The 17,737-nt window shown below is 42.7% G+C and overlaps 1 protein-coding gene across 1 annotated transcript; it reads right to left on the bottom strand.

Annotated features, from left to right (window-relative positions):
- Window positions 1–14,046: 14,046 nt before the first annotated feature.
- On the bottom strand, window positions 14,047–16,411 carry LOC145090793 (wall-associated receptor kinase-like 20). Its single transcript, XM_079028864.1, has 2 exons — window positions 15,317–16,411; window positions 14,047–15,248 (listed from the first exon to the last, which is right to left on the bottom strand). Exons 1-2 carry the CDS (start codon window positions 16,290–16,292, stop codon window positions 14,140–14,142), a joined length of 2,085 nt encoding a protein of 694 aa, XP_078884990.1. The 5' UTR covers window positions 16,293–16,411; the 3' UTR covers window positions 14,047–14,139.
- Window positions 16,412–17,737: the final 1,326 nt, after the last annotated feature.

Here is a 17,737-nt window from a genome sequence, read left to right on the forward strand (position 1 = left end):
CCAACTATCCTTGCAGATCGCTACACTTGTCAGTAGGCACAAATAATCCTTCAAGTAAGAGACCTACCCCTGCAACGGTTAGACTCAGACGAGAGATGCGCAACATGTTCAGATCAACCACTCTGAGATTATTTAATCTTACTACAAACAACTTAGTGTTGCCCCGAATGACAGGCAACTCCACACCCGAACCCTAAATCACTGAAATCACTCCAAATTATCTTTCTTCTACATAGTTGCCTTCCCGAGGAACAACCGGGACCTCCCTGGTCCCAAAATGTATGCCAATTGTCCGGAACACCAAACACCTACCCGATTTCTAAGCCAGCATCACACGCACAACAGTCCCACATGACCTCCAAAAGATCCCTCATCTGACAATAACTGCCATATCTATACTGCCATTTATGGTTCCTTCAATCCTTTGATTCATCTGATCATGATAGGCTAACAACCTGTCGCCACTGAAGCCGACACACAAAAAGGTGAATGCTACCAGAATAAATGTAGTCTTACATCATACCCGGTCTCCTTCGACCTACCGTTCCATGATTCCAATTATGTTGTGACCTACTCACAACCTTGCAAACTGGCCCACACTGGCCTAAGTCATCCGAACGAATATGTGAATGCCACAGCTACCCTGCAGTCTTTCTACACTTCTCGCACTATCTGACCGCTTGTGAAAGCTACGGCTCCCACGTAGTCTTACAACACTTTCCACACTATCTGACTACTAGTGAATGCTACGGCTCCCCCGTAGTCTTACAACACTTTCACCCTACTGACCATTAGTGAATGCTACGACTCCCCCGTAGTCTCACAACGCTTTCAGCCTAACTAACCATTAGTGAATGTTATGGCTCCCCCATAGTCTTACAACACTTTCATCCTAACTCAACCGCACTCCAATGCCTTACCCCTAATCTATCAATTCGAAACGCACACAGAGTCGAGCATGCACTCGACCAAACACCCGAACTAAACTCAATTCATAACTGGAGCCCTGACCTGCTTTCCCAAATTCTGCTATCAACCCAAGGAAGACGCGATTCACACGCTGGGGAGTTTTACCGAACTCCCAACTCACACAACCCTCAAATTAAGTAGCCAATTGGGCTGCTATTTTCCTCGATGAGGATGAGAAACCCATCCCGATCTCATACATGCCCCTGTTCTAAACACCTGCGCGATTCTCCCCCGCTTAGATTCGACTAAATCTTCTTGGTACATGAAAATTGAAGGATTCTCAATCATTCTTACATTCCAAAGATCAATTTGTTGACGACCGGTGCTTACCAAACTAGTGTGCCATAATTAACCCTTCCCAAAACAACTCCACTCCCGAAAACCAGCTAGCATTTCTCGAATCTCAACCACATCAATGGCTTCAGATGCTTAAAAATGATATCACACTCAGATCTCGCAGTCCAAAGGACGGATGGTCTAACCAAAACCTCAACAACAATTCTCTCTTCCCTTGGTAATCCCAATTGCTCTTTCAAACACAAATATTAAGGCTACTGAAAACTAGTCATGACTCCCTCGTACAAGCCCTTGAACCAACTCCGAGATAATTGGAGTAGGTGCACTCACTACTCCTCCCTGATCGTCTGGCAGTCAACCGACTTGTCACTTACCTGATCACAACGACAATATGACGGACTTGCCCTCTATGGGCAATCCCTGTTGACGTGGCTAAACCTGCTACACCTATAGCAACCCAGATCACTGAATAGATTCCAACAACGACTCGGAGCAATCACGGTACATGCGGAACCCGCTCCACGAGATACGCCCGTCTGAAGATTCCTCGACATGCTGACTGGCATCTGATACCCTTGCTAACTCAGACTATAGTAGAGCGTGACATCCCCAAAATCATGGCCAGAAAAGACCGGTTTCATTTATGCTTTTAAAATAATTTTAGAGTAAATCCATTGATTTAAAAGAGTTGCGGAATTTGTCCCCAAAACAATACATGATAAAATAAAGTTTATCAAAGCATTTTTTAAAGAAATGTATTTTCATTATATATCAAAACTCAGGATGTCATGTTCCGATATAGACACAAAAGCATAAACAATAAAACATAGACCTTACACAGTTATATACAACTACTGGTCTATAAACAAAAACATCTTCACAAAGTTCTCCAACTTATGCTCTCGCGACACTACCTGTAATACAAAGAAACTGAGTGGGTCAGGCTTGGGAGCCTGGTGAGCATATAGGGTTTTCAACCCATAATAAATAGTTATATTTAGTTTCATCAACCAACAATAACCCGATTACCCATTCCCGTTATCCTCACTTTACGTCCCTATGACAACAACCATTACAAGCGACCTAATCTAGGATTTTCATCAGGACGGACACTACTGCAAAGGGGTTTCCTAACCGATGAATGTCCTAAGGCAACCATAAGGGGGATAGAATACAAAAAATGAACACCCAAGTTCACTACACCTACAGGTTATGAGTCTGCCAACGTTCCACTGAACTGTCTAGAAAAGTATGTGGTCGTCATCCATATTCTGCTGGACGACTAGATCACAATCACATCGAGGCCTCTCGTCATTTTTATTTCATCACATATCACTATCTACCCATGTTCTACCCAAAATATTTGTAGATAAAATATACTTGTTTTATACATAGTTTAAAACCTGTATTGCATGTTCATTCATACTCAATCCAAATAACAGATGATACATATATTGATATAAACATAACATGTATTTCATAGAGAATAAATCATATCTATGCGTCTAGAAGATAACAATAATACATGCACATAAAACATATACCTAATACATTCAATCGATACTTGTATTAAATCGTGTATATGAAAGGGACTATGCATTCACTTGATAAGACGATGCTTGGACAACACTATGGCTCTAATTGTAGTATTCTTCGGTGACACTGTGATATCTTCACACACCGGGCTTCTCGCAGGCAGAGCTTCGGCTAGGAAACTCTTTTCTTCTCGGGATATTCGGAGCTTCGGGACTTGCTTCGAGTGTCGGTATGATACCGGGGCTTCGGGGGTATAACTTGCACGTAAATCGAGGTAATATGGAGTAAGAGAGAAGAGATTAGCAACCCTAAACGGCTGGCCTCGCTTTCTATTTATAGGAAGCTGAAAATCCATGCTCACGTCGTGAGCCCGATATGTCATGGCGTTTGTCATTAGTCCACTTGCTCTGGAAGGCGTCCATCACCTGCTCACGTCGTGAGCTCTGACACAGGTGGAAGTTTGTGCCTCGAACTTCAGAAATTCATATCTTTCGCATACGAGCGCCGTTTTCGAAGTTCTTTATATCCACGCGTAGGTGAGATTATGATCTACAACTATCGTTTAGATTCTGTCGGCTAATTTTGACTTTAACTTTTATTATATTATTTTTAGCAGGCCGGGACTGGAAAACTCTTGTAACGTCCCAAAAATACGAGCCAAAAATTTCATTTTCAAAACATATACTTAGTAAAACATTAGAAATAAAACGTTCACCGATCATAACATTTCATAAAAGATATCGCATGTCTGGAAAACATTTTCATAAAACATAATAAATTTCAGAGTACAAATTCCCAGGAAGATCTCATAGTGCGGAATACGAGGCATGTGTGTGATGGGCCGCTACCGCGCCAGCTCCTTCCCCTTCGAAGAAGAGGTACCTGAAACCAAAACTGAAAACTGTAAGCACGAAGCTTAGTGAGTTCCCCCCCCCCCCATAATACCTCATACCATACAATCATACAAAGAACAGCTAGGAGATACGGGCCTCGCCCACACTCATGAAGATACGGGCCTAGCCCACACTCCGCTAGCTGGGAGATACGGGCCTCGCCCACACTCCACTATCTGGGAGATACGGGCCTCGCCCACACTCCACTCTCAGAGAGATATGGGCCTCGCCCACACTCAGCTGCTAACCCATAATATACAAGTATCACACAGACAACGAGTATAGAAAATTCTATCATACTGGCATATATCATAATCAACTCAACCAAGAGATACGGGCTCGGCCCACACTCTAATACTAACATCTCGTCTATACAGGCCGACCTTGGTGCCTTAGACCCGTTACTACTGGAAGGAAACTCAGCTCAAAGAGTAGCTACCGAAGGTCTGACCGCTAGACGTCTGGCTGCTGCACCGGTAATCCTCCAGCTACAAACCCATAAACATAGATTAGCCACTCATAAATACCCTTAGGTCAATTGAATGATCCATCCCTGGTCCAAGGTCAACTCTTGGTCAAAGTCAACTTCCAGTTGACTGGACTCGCCGAGTCGTGGCACAGACTCGCCGAGTCCTTCTCCTACTAACCCGGTTATACTCGCCAAGTCCCTATTTCCACTCACCGAGTCACCCTTGACTCACTACTCGGGACTATGGAACCGACTCGTGGTCCGACTCGCCGAGTTCCATGAGCAGGTCTCCCACTCGCTTCTAATCCTCACCAGAACATCCGCAAGAGGATTTGGGGTTTTGGGACTATGTTACCCTGTTGACCCCTCGTGCAGATATGAAGGGTTGGACCTTCAACACTTAAATCCCTTCTTACTTAGTGAAAGTTCATATGACTCGCCGAGTTTGAAGAACAACTCGCCGAGTTCCAGGCAATCTGCCTGGAACTCGGCGAGTTGTTCTTCCAACTCGCCGAGTCTAAGACCATCTCATAGAACTCGTCGGGTTCCACTTTGGGACTCGTCGAGTCCTTACGACGCACTCCCCATACAGACCAAAACTGAGACATGCAACGTTTCTAACCCATAGATCTAAGCTCCTAGGGCATGCTTATCATGTAAAGTTGCAAACTTTACGTGCATGCATGGCCCTATGAGCTCAAGAAGGCAAATCCGAGCTTCTTAAGGGGTCATACACTCAATAGGGACCTCAATAACCCCAACCACAGAGACTTTATACTTCTAGGATGTCCATAAGGTCCCAATCTGAAGTCCTTTCAGAACTTAAAGCATAAATACATGGAATTTAAAGTTTTAGGGCTTGAAACCACTAATTTGGGACAAAAAGGGGATCTATTGAACTAATGATCAAGGTAAGAACTTTTCTACCTGAATGGAAGCTTCTCACAGTGTAGATCCCGGATCTACCTCCCCTCCTTGCACACTTCAACCTCTTCTTCCTTTCTCTAAGCTCCAATCCTTCTCCACAAGGCCAAAAATCACTCTTAAGAACAATATAGGGGCTAGGGTTTCTCTCTACAGCTCTCTGGAAGTGTTAGGGACTGAAGACGCCAAGTTAGAGCGTTTAAATAGGGTGCAAACGCCCAGATTAGGGTTTTTGTCCAAACAGGGTCTACTCGCCGAGTCCGGGGACCGACTCGCCGAGTACAAAGTTCAAACCCCGTGCCTTATCCCGCTCCTACTCGGCGAGTTGGTCCTTCAACTCGCCGAGTCCAAGGCAAAAATGCATAAAATAAAAAATTAGCCACTAGAAATACGTACCAGGAACCAGGTGCTACAAATCTCCCTCACTTATTTCAGACTTCGTCCTCGAAGTCTGCTGCTCGATCCTGAAACAACTCGGGGTAATGCTCCATCATCTCCTCCACCGGCTCCCGAGTCCACTCCGATCCCTTTCGGTGCTGCCATTGCACCTTCACGAGTTCCACCCTCTTGTTCCTTAGATCCTTCGAATTCCTGTCAAGGATCACCACAGGCCGCTCGATGTAATTCAGGCTGTCATCGACCTGAATATCTTTCAAAGGCACCACTGTCGAGTCATCTACCAAACACTTCCGCAATTGAGAGACGTGGAAAGTGTTGTGGATCTGGCTGAGTTCGGTTGGCAGATCCAACCTATATGCCACCTTGCCCACCCGGGCTACAACCCTGAATGGCCCGATGAACCTTGGGCCCAACTTGCCTCGCTTCCTGAATCGGATGACGCCTTTCCACGACGACACCTTCAGGAGAACCATATCCCCGACTTGGAACTCCAAGTCTGAACTGCGCTTGTCGGCATAACTTTTCTGCCGACTCTGGGCAGTCTGCAGCCTACTCCGGACCTGCTGGATCTTCTCTGTCGTCTGGAGCACCACTTCGGTGCTTCCCATGACTCTCTGGCCAACCTCTCCCCAACATATCGGGGTCCTGCACCTCCTTCCATACAACATCTCGAGGGGAGGACGATCGATGCTTGCATGATAGCTATTATTATATGAGAACTCCACCAACGGGAGGTAGGTATCCCAACTACCTCCGAAATCCAGAACACATGCCCGCAACATATCCTCCAACGTTTGGATGGTCTGCTCGCTCTGACCATCCGTATGCGGGTGAAAAGTTGTGCTGAAATGCAGACGAGTACCCAACTCATCATGGAATTTCTTCCAAAACCTGGAAGTAAATCGCACATCTCTGTCTGAAATCACTGATACGGGCACCCCGTGCCGCGCCACTACCTCCCTGATATAAATGTCGGCCAACTTCTCGGCCAAGATGCTCTCCTGAATTGGGATAAATGGGCGCTCTTGGTCAACCGGTCCACGATGACCCATATAGAATCCACTCCCCGCGCGGTCCTGGGTAGCTTTGTGATAAAGTCCATCGTAATATCTTCCCATTTCCACAACGGGATATCCAACGGCCGCATCTTGCCTTGCGGTCTCTGATGCTCAGCCTTGACCTTCCAGCAGGTCAAGCACCGCTCGACGTACCAAGCCACATCCCGCTTCATGCAAGGCCACCACTAGTCCAGACGAAGATCCCTATACATCTTCGTCGCCCTGGGATGAATGGAGAATCGAGATTTGTGCGCCTCCTCCATCAAGACCTGGCGCACGCCTCCGAGGTACGGCACCCACACCCTGCGGTGTAATGACAATAATCCCCTGCTATCATAATCGAAGGAGGAAACCTGACCCACTATGCGCTCATTCTTCCGATGTACCTCCTTCATGGCCTCCTGCTGGGCCTCCCTAATCCGCTCCAAAAGCGGGGTCACCACTGTCATCCGCAGGCAAATATCCCTGATCGGCGCCGCCTTGCGGCTAAGCGCATCGGCCACCACATTGGCCTTCCCGGGTGGTAAAGGATCTCACAATCATAATCCTTCACCACATCGAGCCACCGACGCTGCCTCATGTTCAGATTCGGCTGATCCATGAGGTACCTTAAACTCTTGTGGTGCGTGTAAATGGTACACCGAACCCCATAGAGGTAATATCTCCAAATCTTGAGGGTGAAGACCACCGCCCCCAACTCTAAATCGTGCGTCGGGTAGTTCGCCTCGTGAGGCTTCAGCTGCCTCGAAGCATAGGCAATGACATGACCTCTCTACATCAGCACCGCGCCCAACCCCGAAATGGACGCGTCACAATATACCACAAAATCCTCTGCGCCCTCTGGCAGGGCTAAGATTGGCGCCTTGCACAATCTCTGTCTTAGAACCTCGAATGTTGCCTGCTGCTCAGGCCCCCATCGAAAGACCACGACATTCTTAGTCAGCCGCGTCAGGGGTACGACTATCTTGGAGAAGTCCTGGATGAATCTCCGATAGCAACCCGCTAATCCCAGGAAACTCCGAATCTCAGATGGAGACTTCGGAACCTCCCATCTCATCACGGCCTCCACCTTGGCCGGGTCTACTAAAATCCCGTTCTGGTTGACGAGGTGCCCAAGAAACTGCACCTCGCGCAACCAAAACTCACATTTGGAGAACTTGGCGTACAAGCTCTCCCTCCTCAAGGTCTCCAAAACCTCTCTCAGATGCTCCTCGTGCTCCTCCCGCGTCTTGGAATAAACCAAGATGTCATCAATGAAAACTATCACAGACCGATCCAGCATCGGTCTACATACGCGGTTCATGAGGTCCATGAACGCAGCAGGAGCATTGGTGAACCCGAACGGCATCACCACGAACTCATAGTGGCCGTAACGCGTCCGAAACGCGGTCTTCTGTACATCCTCCTCTTTGACCCTCATATGATGATAACCTGAACGCAAATCGATCTTGGAGAACCAAGATGCTCCCTGCAACTGATCAAAGAGGTCATCAATCCTTGGAAGTGGGTAACGGTTCTTCATTGTTACCTTATTCAGCTCCCGATAATCAATACACATCCGATACTGCTAAGCTGAAACTTAGAAAAATCATAACTTCCTCATATGAAGTCAGATTTGGAGGTTCTTTTTATGCACACTCTCGGTTTAATGTATTCTATGACTTTCGTTTAGATCACTAAGGCTAAATATCGCACTATCGTAAACTCACTATTTACATCGTGCAGTGTCGTACCGGTTCTGTCACGAAACTTCAACAGGTCATAACTTTTTCGTTATAACTCGGATTTCGGCATTCTATATAATTTCGGGATCCTCGTCACGACCACTACAACTTCCTTCATAGATATCCGGTTTATCTAATATTTTATTATTACACTTATTCTAGTTTTAATTCATTTAAGTTACACAATTAAGCATAAAACACATAACACTCGAATAATACATTTTTATTATTTCACAACAGTTTACAAAGGTTAACCTAGACTATTACATCATCATTAATGCCCAACCTAGAAACACGGGCATTACACAGAGAACCGACCCGAGATCCAACTTATCACATTTCCAAAATGATGCAAATTCCTGATATCCACCTGAAGGAATCCCGACCACCTCCTCCCGAGTTACCTTGTCCGCCCTGAGGACATGGTGTAAATCTTCTTTCCGATCCAAATGACAATCCAAACCCTTGGAACGAACCTCCATCGTGTAGTTTCCGCAAGCGTTGCACTGGATCCGTCCTGCTGGCCTCTCAAAAGTTGACCCGAACTCTTGGGTCTCTAGTCAGGACCCTGTAATATATGCACCTGATCTGGTCCCCTCTTCCCAATGTGCTCCAAATCGATCCCGTGCTCTTGACTCCAGAAATCATATCATTCAGGGTCTTGCACCCTGACACACCCACCAACTCAATCGTCAACGGTTGATATGCCATAGCTAGAGCAACCTCTGCCCTACCCGGGCTACAACTACTCCCAAGTATTAGTCTCTAATCCCAAAATCATAATAGAACGCAAAGTCAATCCGTGCTATCCGATACAAGATTTCCACGACGAACTCAAAACCCTGGCAGTCCTTCCACTAACTGGCTCACCACCGGAGTCAGGACCAAACCCTGGTCCTTCCTCATGTGTGCTCATCCTCATCTGGCAAAGTAGCTATCCTCACTATCAGAACATAACCCATAATTCTCCTTCCCACAAGATTCTTTGATTTTCCAAGAATCTCATTGATTTGAGTATGGACCATGTGCTTTTAGTAGTATGTCCCCATACTACCTTCCACACCTATCCATACTTTCCTCAACAATCCTACCGAATCCTCTAAGTCACCTACTCCACTGGTGCACCAAATATCCGCTAAACAGCAACACAACACCCACCAAAGTAACCCCCAGGCTCCCCCTAGGTTCCCAACCTCACCGAACCGCCCCACCAACTCACTGGAGCATATACTAGGCTGTCCTAGGTTCCCAACTTCGCCCTGCCATCAGCTGTTGAAGAACTCCCCATGATGCAAGCCATCCATCTCCTGGACATCATCATATCCACCTAGTAGCTGACTCCCATCACTCAAGAGTTCCACAAAGCACAAAGTAAGCAGCATTCGTGTAGTAGCACTCCAATCCAAAGAACTATCATAAAACATTCAGACCACATACCACAAACCATGTTGTCCACATCCATCCATCCTCACTGTCGGCTGCCTTATGCATGAAAATTATACACAAAACAAGATCTAATAGACTATCAAATAATAGACTCTACCCTAGGACCACAACTAGACAAGGAACAGGAAATAAGGCCAAATCAATTATTCTAAGGCTATTTCCTAACTGTATACAATTTTGAAAGCATACACATAGCAGTTACTAATACCAATAATAATTCTCATTCTAGCATGGCATCCAATATTCCCAAGGCTACAAGCGCCACATATCAGGCCGATCTATTGTTAACTACTCAGCACTAGCATGCAAGTCTACCAGCTTATACAACATATACATGCATCTCCCCTAGCCCTACTAGCATGCAACTCATAGATTAATAAACCAAGTCATAACAGATAACATATATAGATATTCTGGGATAACTTACTCGAGCTCTGCCGATTACATGCACCACACCCTTTCTTATCTTAAGAAAACTTTTTCCTTGAAAACATTTCTCTTTTTGAAAACTTTACAAATCCTCAGTTTGAGTTCAGACAGACCCGAAAGTATGTCTGAATCCCTCAAACCAAGGCTCTGATACCAACTTAATCAAGGGTAAAAATTTAAGTTTTAATATAGCTAAAACATTGATACCATTTATTTCAAACATTTCAAATCATCATTAAGTAAAACATTTATCAGAGTTCATCCCAAAATCATTCATTGCGGAAATCATAGGTGTGTGCACTACGATCAATCTGAGCCCTTCTTTTCCAAATCGATGATACCTAAAACCAAAACTGTAAACCGTAAGCACAAAGCTTAGTGAGTCCCCCAGAGCATACCCCACACACAATCCACAGAACACATATCATGTTAGCTATAAAAGCTACATATACCACATAAGCCATGCATACTAACATATAAGGATGCTGTGGGCTCCCCCCAGGGTCTTATACCTTCATGTCATGGGCTCCCCCACATGGTCTTATATCCAACTACCATGGGCTCCCCCGGGGCCTTCCATACAATAACATACATAACCAACTAGCATATCATATATTACAGAAGTATCTATCATACTACATAACACATACGTAAACATATAAGGATGTCGTGGGCTCCTACCAGGGTCTTATACCATCATGCCATGGGCTCCTCACATGGTCTTATATCCAACTACCACGGGCTCCCCACGGGTTCTTCCATGCAAATATCATATAATCACTAGCATACCACTTAGCACAAAGCTAACTATCATACCACATATCTATACTATAACTAGTGTACCACATAACATAAAATGGGTTGGCCTTGGTGCCTTGGATCCATTGGTATGGTGAGAAGACTCACCTCAAATGCAGATGCTTCCCGAATGAAATCCTTAGCTGCTTCCCTATCCACTTCCTGAGCTATCAATACCGATCAATATACCCAATTAACAAATGGGTCCCGCACCATAATCCTTAATCCATGCATGGGGTAAAACGACCATTCTACCCCTGGCCCAGTATGATCCAAAACTAAGGCCCAATCCCAAAACAAAAGCCCGAAACTATAATGTCCATAAGTCCTTTAATGGCCCAATTTCCAAATTGGGCCCAAACCTAATAGTCCGAAAGGCCAATTTACCAAAAATTCCATAAGACCCAATCCATGGCCCAATTTTCCAATTTGGGCTCAAAACCATAATTAGCCTTCACAATTAAGTATAAACCCCAAAACCTGATGGCCCAACAGGACCCAAAACACAAAGTCCAAAACCATAAAATCTATAAAGCCCCATGAATGGCCCAATTTTCCAAATTGGGCCCATGATCTTTATTGGGTCGTATCTAAGATCCAATCCTTCATTTAGTACAGAACACAATCACTCTGCAGAGCCAGAACTTCGTCGCTGAATCTTTCTAAGAAAGATTCGTGCAGCGCTTCAGCGCTCACCTTACTATACTAAGCTACAGAAAGAGAAGTCGAATCACGAGGGACCGAAATGCTCGGGGGATAAGGAGAGAAAGACTCTTGAATCAAGAGAATGGTGCAAGAAATATGAGAGCCCAAGGCTCTTATTTATACTAATTGAATTTTCAAAAACTACCCTCCATAATTACTTAATGACCTTTTAGTTATATAAACAACTAAACACCCCTCTATAATACTATTATAAATGGATTTAATGATATTTGTACTAAACTAATGTTGAAAGAACTCAACATTAGTCTTATAATGACCGCATCGTCGATACCTTTCTAATGATATATACATATGTATATATATGTGTACGTATACATGATTAATTTATACTTTATTTTAATACGTAAATATGCTATTATAATTTGTAACTCGTTCATACGAACTCCGTTTTTGACGTTCTTTATATCCACGCGTAGGTGAAGACGTACTCTACAACTTTCGTTTAGACTCCGTCGGCTAATTTTGACTTTATTTTTAAAGTTATATTTTTAACAAGCCGGGACAGGATTGGTCTGTTTAAAATCTCATAACTTCTTCATACGAAGTCAGATTTGGGTGTTCTTTTTATCGATGTTCTTAGTTTAACATGTTCTACGACTTTCGTTTAGATCACTAAGGCTAAATCTCGCTCTATCGTAAATTCACTATTCACGCTTCCCGGTATCGTGTCGGTTCTATCGTGAAACTTCGACGGGTCATAACTTCTTCGTTATAACTCGGATTTCGGCGTTCCTTATATGCACGGAAACCTTGAGACATATTCTACAACTTTATGTAGAGATATCGGGATTATCTCACACTTTAATTTTGACGCTCATTTTTATTCTTTATTAATTATACATTTATAATTAAATAATAAACACATATAATTCACATAATACTCAAATATTTCATCTATATTACTTCAAAAAGAGTTACAAGAGTTGACCTAGACTATTACATTGACAAAAATGCTTAGCCCTGAAACCCGGGCGTTACAACTATCTCTACAGATCACCTATGTAATACACAGAGATCCAGTCTCAATCTATAATCCAAATTACCCCAAATGACCTAAAGTCAAGCTTGGTCAATGGTTAACGGTCAAAAGTCAAAGGTCCACATCAGACCAAGTACGCCCAACGTACTCCATCTTTACGCGTGGCATAGAGTCTCATCCTAGAATACGGGGTTCAACTAGGTTACACGTTGCGTAACCTTTAGTACACCCTACGTACTCATGTTGAATCCAAACTCTCAACTAAGCTCTTATTTCCTTAAGAACTTTCACCCAATACTTAGATCTAACCCTAAAGATCATTCTAAATCGTAAATTTTCCAACTTTATGTCTTTGCATGGCTAGAAAATGTCTAAATCCAAAACTCTAACTTATCCCAAGCTCCATAACTCATGCATAGTTGAAAAGAAAGGACCAAGATTTCATTTTTATGTTTCCCTGCACACAAAAATGTCTGAAAAGGCTACTCATAAGGTTTAGAGTAGCTCGTACCAAAATAGACAAAAAAAAATATGGGCCAAAAAGGGATATAAACCTAAAAGCTAACAAGACCTATCAAGATATTCATCAACTTCTGAACTTTATACCTCATGGAGAATGCTTATGAGATGTAAATCCTATATCCACAAGGCTTGAAGCTTTCCAAGTGCTCTCCAATGGACTTCTTCCTTCAAAGATGAACACAAAACACTCAAATAACTCAAAAACTCTCAAATGAAGATTAGGGTTTCAAGGTGGTTGCTTAAAGGGAATTGAGGCTAATGATAGAAGGCCTCAAGAGAGTTAGAGCTCTTAAATAAGGCTCAAAACCCCAAATTAGGGTTTGGGATCTAGCTAAGTACGCGTTGCGTATTCAGACTTACACCTTGCGTAAGTCAATAAACCCCGCCTCCTAGTTTTCCATCTACGTAACACGTAGAAGGCTATCTACGACATGTGTAGATCAAAACTCCACACTTAAAATTGATAATCAAAGAAAGGGATTAACCTGCAAGGACCGGATGTTACAATTAAAAACTTGTTATGTCATTACTAAGGGGGTATTAAACTTGTGTGAAGTTATAGTCAAGGCAACAAGTAACCAAGGTGCCACAACTAATATGCATTAGAATTAGTGCAACCATGAGCATGATATCAAAAGTTGATTTAGCCACCATGTTTGAAAAGTTTGAAAAGTGTATATGCTTTCATTTTCGAATTAGATCCAAAAGGATATTTGGAGTTATACCAAGTAGTTGTATGATTTCATTTTATTGACTTTATTATATAAATTTAACTATATAATGGTCGATGATATTATGTCCATGTGCTTAATTCTCATCTACCACAACAAATTTTTTATGAAATATTGAATGTTATCAAATAATGTTCATCTTCCCTAAAACATAAAATATGTGTGTGTAACATACAAATCTTATGCACATAATATGACTTTTGATACATAATGTACAACTGACAATAACATGATGAGACTTAAATGTCCCTACCATGATGATCCGATGTGGTCGCTACAATACCCATGATATATTCTATCTCTTCGGATGCTTCCTTCATAGAAGGTCGGTTTTCTCTTCGTTCCTCCAAGCAACTGATTGCAAGAAACCCTAACGCTTTCATAGCATCTATCTCCAATGTTGTCGCATGTATCTTGAGAGACGGGTCAATAACATCCACCAATCTTTCCTCGTTCACGATTCTTTTAACATATGCAACCAAGTTTACATCATCTGTCGGTCGACCAAAGTCAATTGCTCTTTGACATGTCAATATTTCCAACAATAATACTCCAAAACTATACACATCACTCTTATCAGTTAACTGATAATTCCAATAATAATCTGGGTCCAGATATCCCAATGTACCTTGGGCACAAGTCGTTACATGTGTCATATCCGATTGAGCTAGTCTTGACAAACCAAAATCGGCAACCTTTGCTCTCATCCGTTCATCTAGCAAAATATTACTAGATTTTATATCACGATGGTAGATCGGGGGAGATGCAGAAAAATGAAGATATGCAAGCCCTTCTGCAGTGTCATGAGCAATGGCTAACCGTTGACTCCATGTTAAAGGATGTTTATTTCGATCATGTAAGTGGTCATGAAGACTTCCATTTGTAATATATTCGTATACTAAAAATGGTTGTTTAAGTTCTACACAACAACCGAGAAGGTGTACCAGGTTCTTATGGTTGACTTGACATAAGATTCGAACCTCATTCAGGACTTGATCGATGCTTTTGGTGTTCCCGAGTTTTGCACATTTTACAGCCACCGGCGTGCCGTCGTCCAACACCCCTTTGTACACTTCACCAAAACCTCCGGCACCTAGAAGACCGGTGGGGGAGAAGTTGTTTGTCGCCTTCTTGATCTCTTTACTGGAGAAAATCTTGGATGATTTTCCACCGCCACTCGGCCTTACAATCTCTTGGCGCTCACGAGCAAGTCGTTGTCGTGCGATTTTGATTTTTTGTCTGCGGATGAACACTGAAATTGCAAATATAATTGTTACAAATATCGTCACACCGCTGCAAATTGCAGTCGCAAGAAGTAGGTTCCGTTTTGCTCTGACCTTTTTGCGATCTGCAACAAATTGATCCAAAGTTAATATATATGTTTTCCGATAGAAAAAGATTATTAATTAATATTACCTTTAGCACACTGGCCGGAGTTTGCGTTCCAACGAAATTTAGGTTTACAGAAACACCTTCGTGTGCCATTGCCGTCATGGGCGTCCTTACAAGTAGAGGTGGAGTCACAATGCCCCTCCGACGAACATGGTGGCTCCGGTGGTGGCGCCCACATCAACTCCACGCTAGGATCCGGCCACTTGCTAACTGGCATCGAGATGTTTAGATTCACGAAGCTTGAATAAGCCTTGCATTTTTCCATATTAAGCGGAATGGAAAACAGGCTCGTTGAGCTTCCTTTTCTGAAGGAACAACAAGGCGGAGCTCTCCGGCACATGGACATCTGAGGTGAGAAGTTCTGGTAAGCTTGGCAAATGTTTGTCGGTGTGCAATCTAATATAACAGTACCCATTGCATCCGTACAGTTGAAGAAGAACACCGTGTTGGTGAGGCCGATGGTGAAGGGTAAAGAAGTGTCGAGCTGAATCCCTTGGGTGACAAAATCGGCCATGACGCAGGTATTTGGTAGTAAATGAGATTGTCTGATCAGCAGGCGTTGGTTTTTCGGGGAGATTGATATGATCGGGTAAGTGTTATTGATTGTATCAAACTTTAAGACACCCATTTCACATCGAATTTTGTATGATTGGTGGCCACATGTTGGTGTTGTACTGAGGGGATATGGGACTGGAGTCTTCCCGCAATCTGGGCACTGGATTGCCACCACACAAGCGGCGTTTACCAGCAAAATCACCATTGTTATCATCACCATTCTTACAGAAGAATGGAGGTAATAAGAACTTAAAATAGGCGATTTACTATTTGTAGGATCATTGGATATTAATATGTATAACCAACTTGTGACTTCTTGTTTAATTAGTATTTCCGGAAAGATGGTTGTTTTCAATGAATTGGGTACTCCAAAAAAGATGGCGTGAGATGTTCTTGGGATGGAAGAGTAGAATGGAAAACTGCAATGGGGTCCTTGGGGATGCATGGAAACCTGTTAAGATCCAAAAGTAAATTGGGACCATCTCCATGTTTATTATTCCCAAATCCCAATAGAAACATACCGGCAAAAAGAAATAGTACAACTTGTTAGATTGTTTGCTTCTAAGTTTGTTCACTTAATCTGTTAAACTTTTTATTAGCTCTCATTTTATTAATATAGCCACAAACACAAACGTAATCAAGTGCAAGTTAAGTTATTCAAGTGCCAAAGATTTGATTTCCAAAACATGCTTGGTGCGGCCATTTTTCTTCTTTAAAAAAAAAATCATATTTTTACAAAAAAAAATAAAAATAAATAAACAATCTTATTTTTACAAAGTATTTACAAACAGCACTAAATTTACAAAAGAAAAAATATAAAAACTCACCTCCTTATTAAGATAACCAGATGTAGTCCATAATTTCTAAAACCAAAAATATGCTTAAGATTTATTCACTTACGTCTTCTAATATATATTAGATAAAGGTAGCTAAGTGATTAGATACAAATTGTTATGAGCTCCCAAACTCGAGTGTGTACTATTCAAACGGAAAACATTTCTTTAAATTTCTTTAACACCTTGTTCCTAGTTCAATTTAACTAGGGGAAAATGACTTAGGAAGATAATTACCTTTTATCCGTGTTCACTTTGCAACTTTTTTTTTTTTTTTTGTACATAATAAAGTAACTAACTTGTTTTAACTGTTTAACTTACACCAATATTACCGGCTAATACCTATTTTAACCGGTAACTTAAAGGGAAAATGACATAGGAGGGTAACTACCTCTTATTCGTGTTCACATATTGGCAACTTCTTATTTTTTTGTACATAAGAAATCAACTAACTTGTTTTAACTGTGTAACATCCCAGAAATCATAACCAAAAATTTCGTTTTTAATTTAATACTAAAACCATAATTGTCAAACCATTAATTTAATACTCCGGTACCAGGCCCCGCCCGGCATCGTGCCCCACTCGGTATACATATCTGTCTCTCTTAGGCTCCACCTGTCTCCGGGCCCCGCCTGCTAAACACATACAATCATATAACATGCTAACACATAAAGAAACATACTCTACTGTATCCATGTCCTAAGAAACATACTCTGCTAATAATGAGATACGGAACATCGTTCATACTCAGCTAGTGATGAGATACAGGACCTCTCCTACACTCACCTCCCTACCAAGCACATACAAGTATCGCACAAACAACAAGTATAATCTAACATGCAAACATTCCTCGGGCACCCGCCCGACATCGGACCTTGTTCTGGAATAACATACTAGCATACAATGTCTAGGGCTAACCCCCGGGTCTTCCTACTCATAGACTACATGGGCTGGCATTGTGGCCTTAGACCCATTCACACAGTGGGAGACTCACCTTGCACTGCTGAAGCCCTAGCTGGAACTAGCTGAGTACAAACAAAGTTCTGTATCTCATTA

Source organism: Lactuca serriola, chromosome 2, assembly GCF_051521515.1.
Source record: "Lactuca serriola cultivar US96UC23 chromosome 2, Lser_US96UC23_V15, whole genome shotgun sequence".
Taxonomy (NCBI): domain Eukaryota; kingdom Viridiplantae; phylum Streptophyta; class Magnoliopsida; order Asterales; family Asteraceae; genus Lactuca; species Lactuca serriola.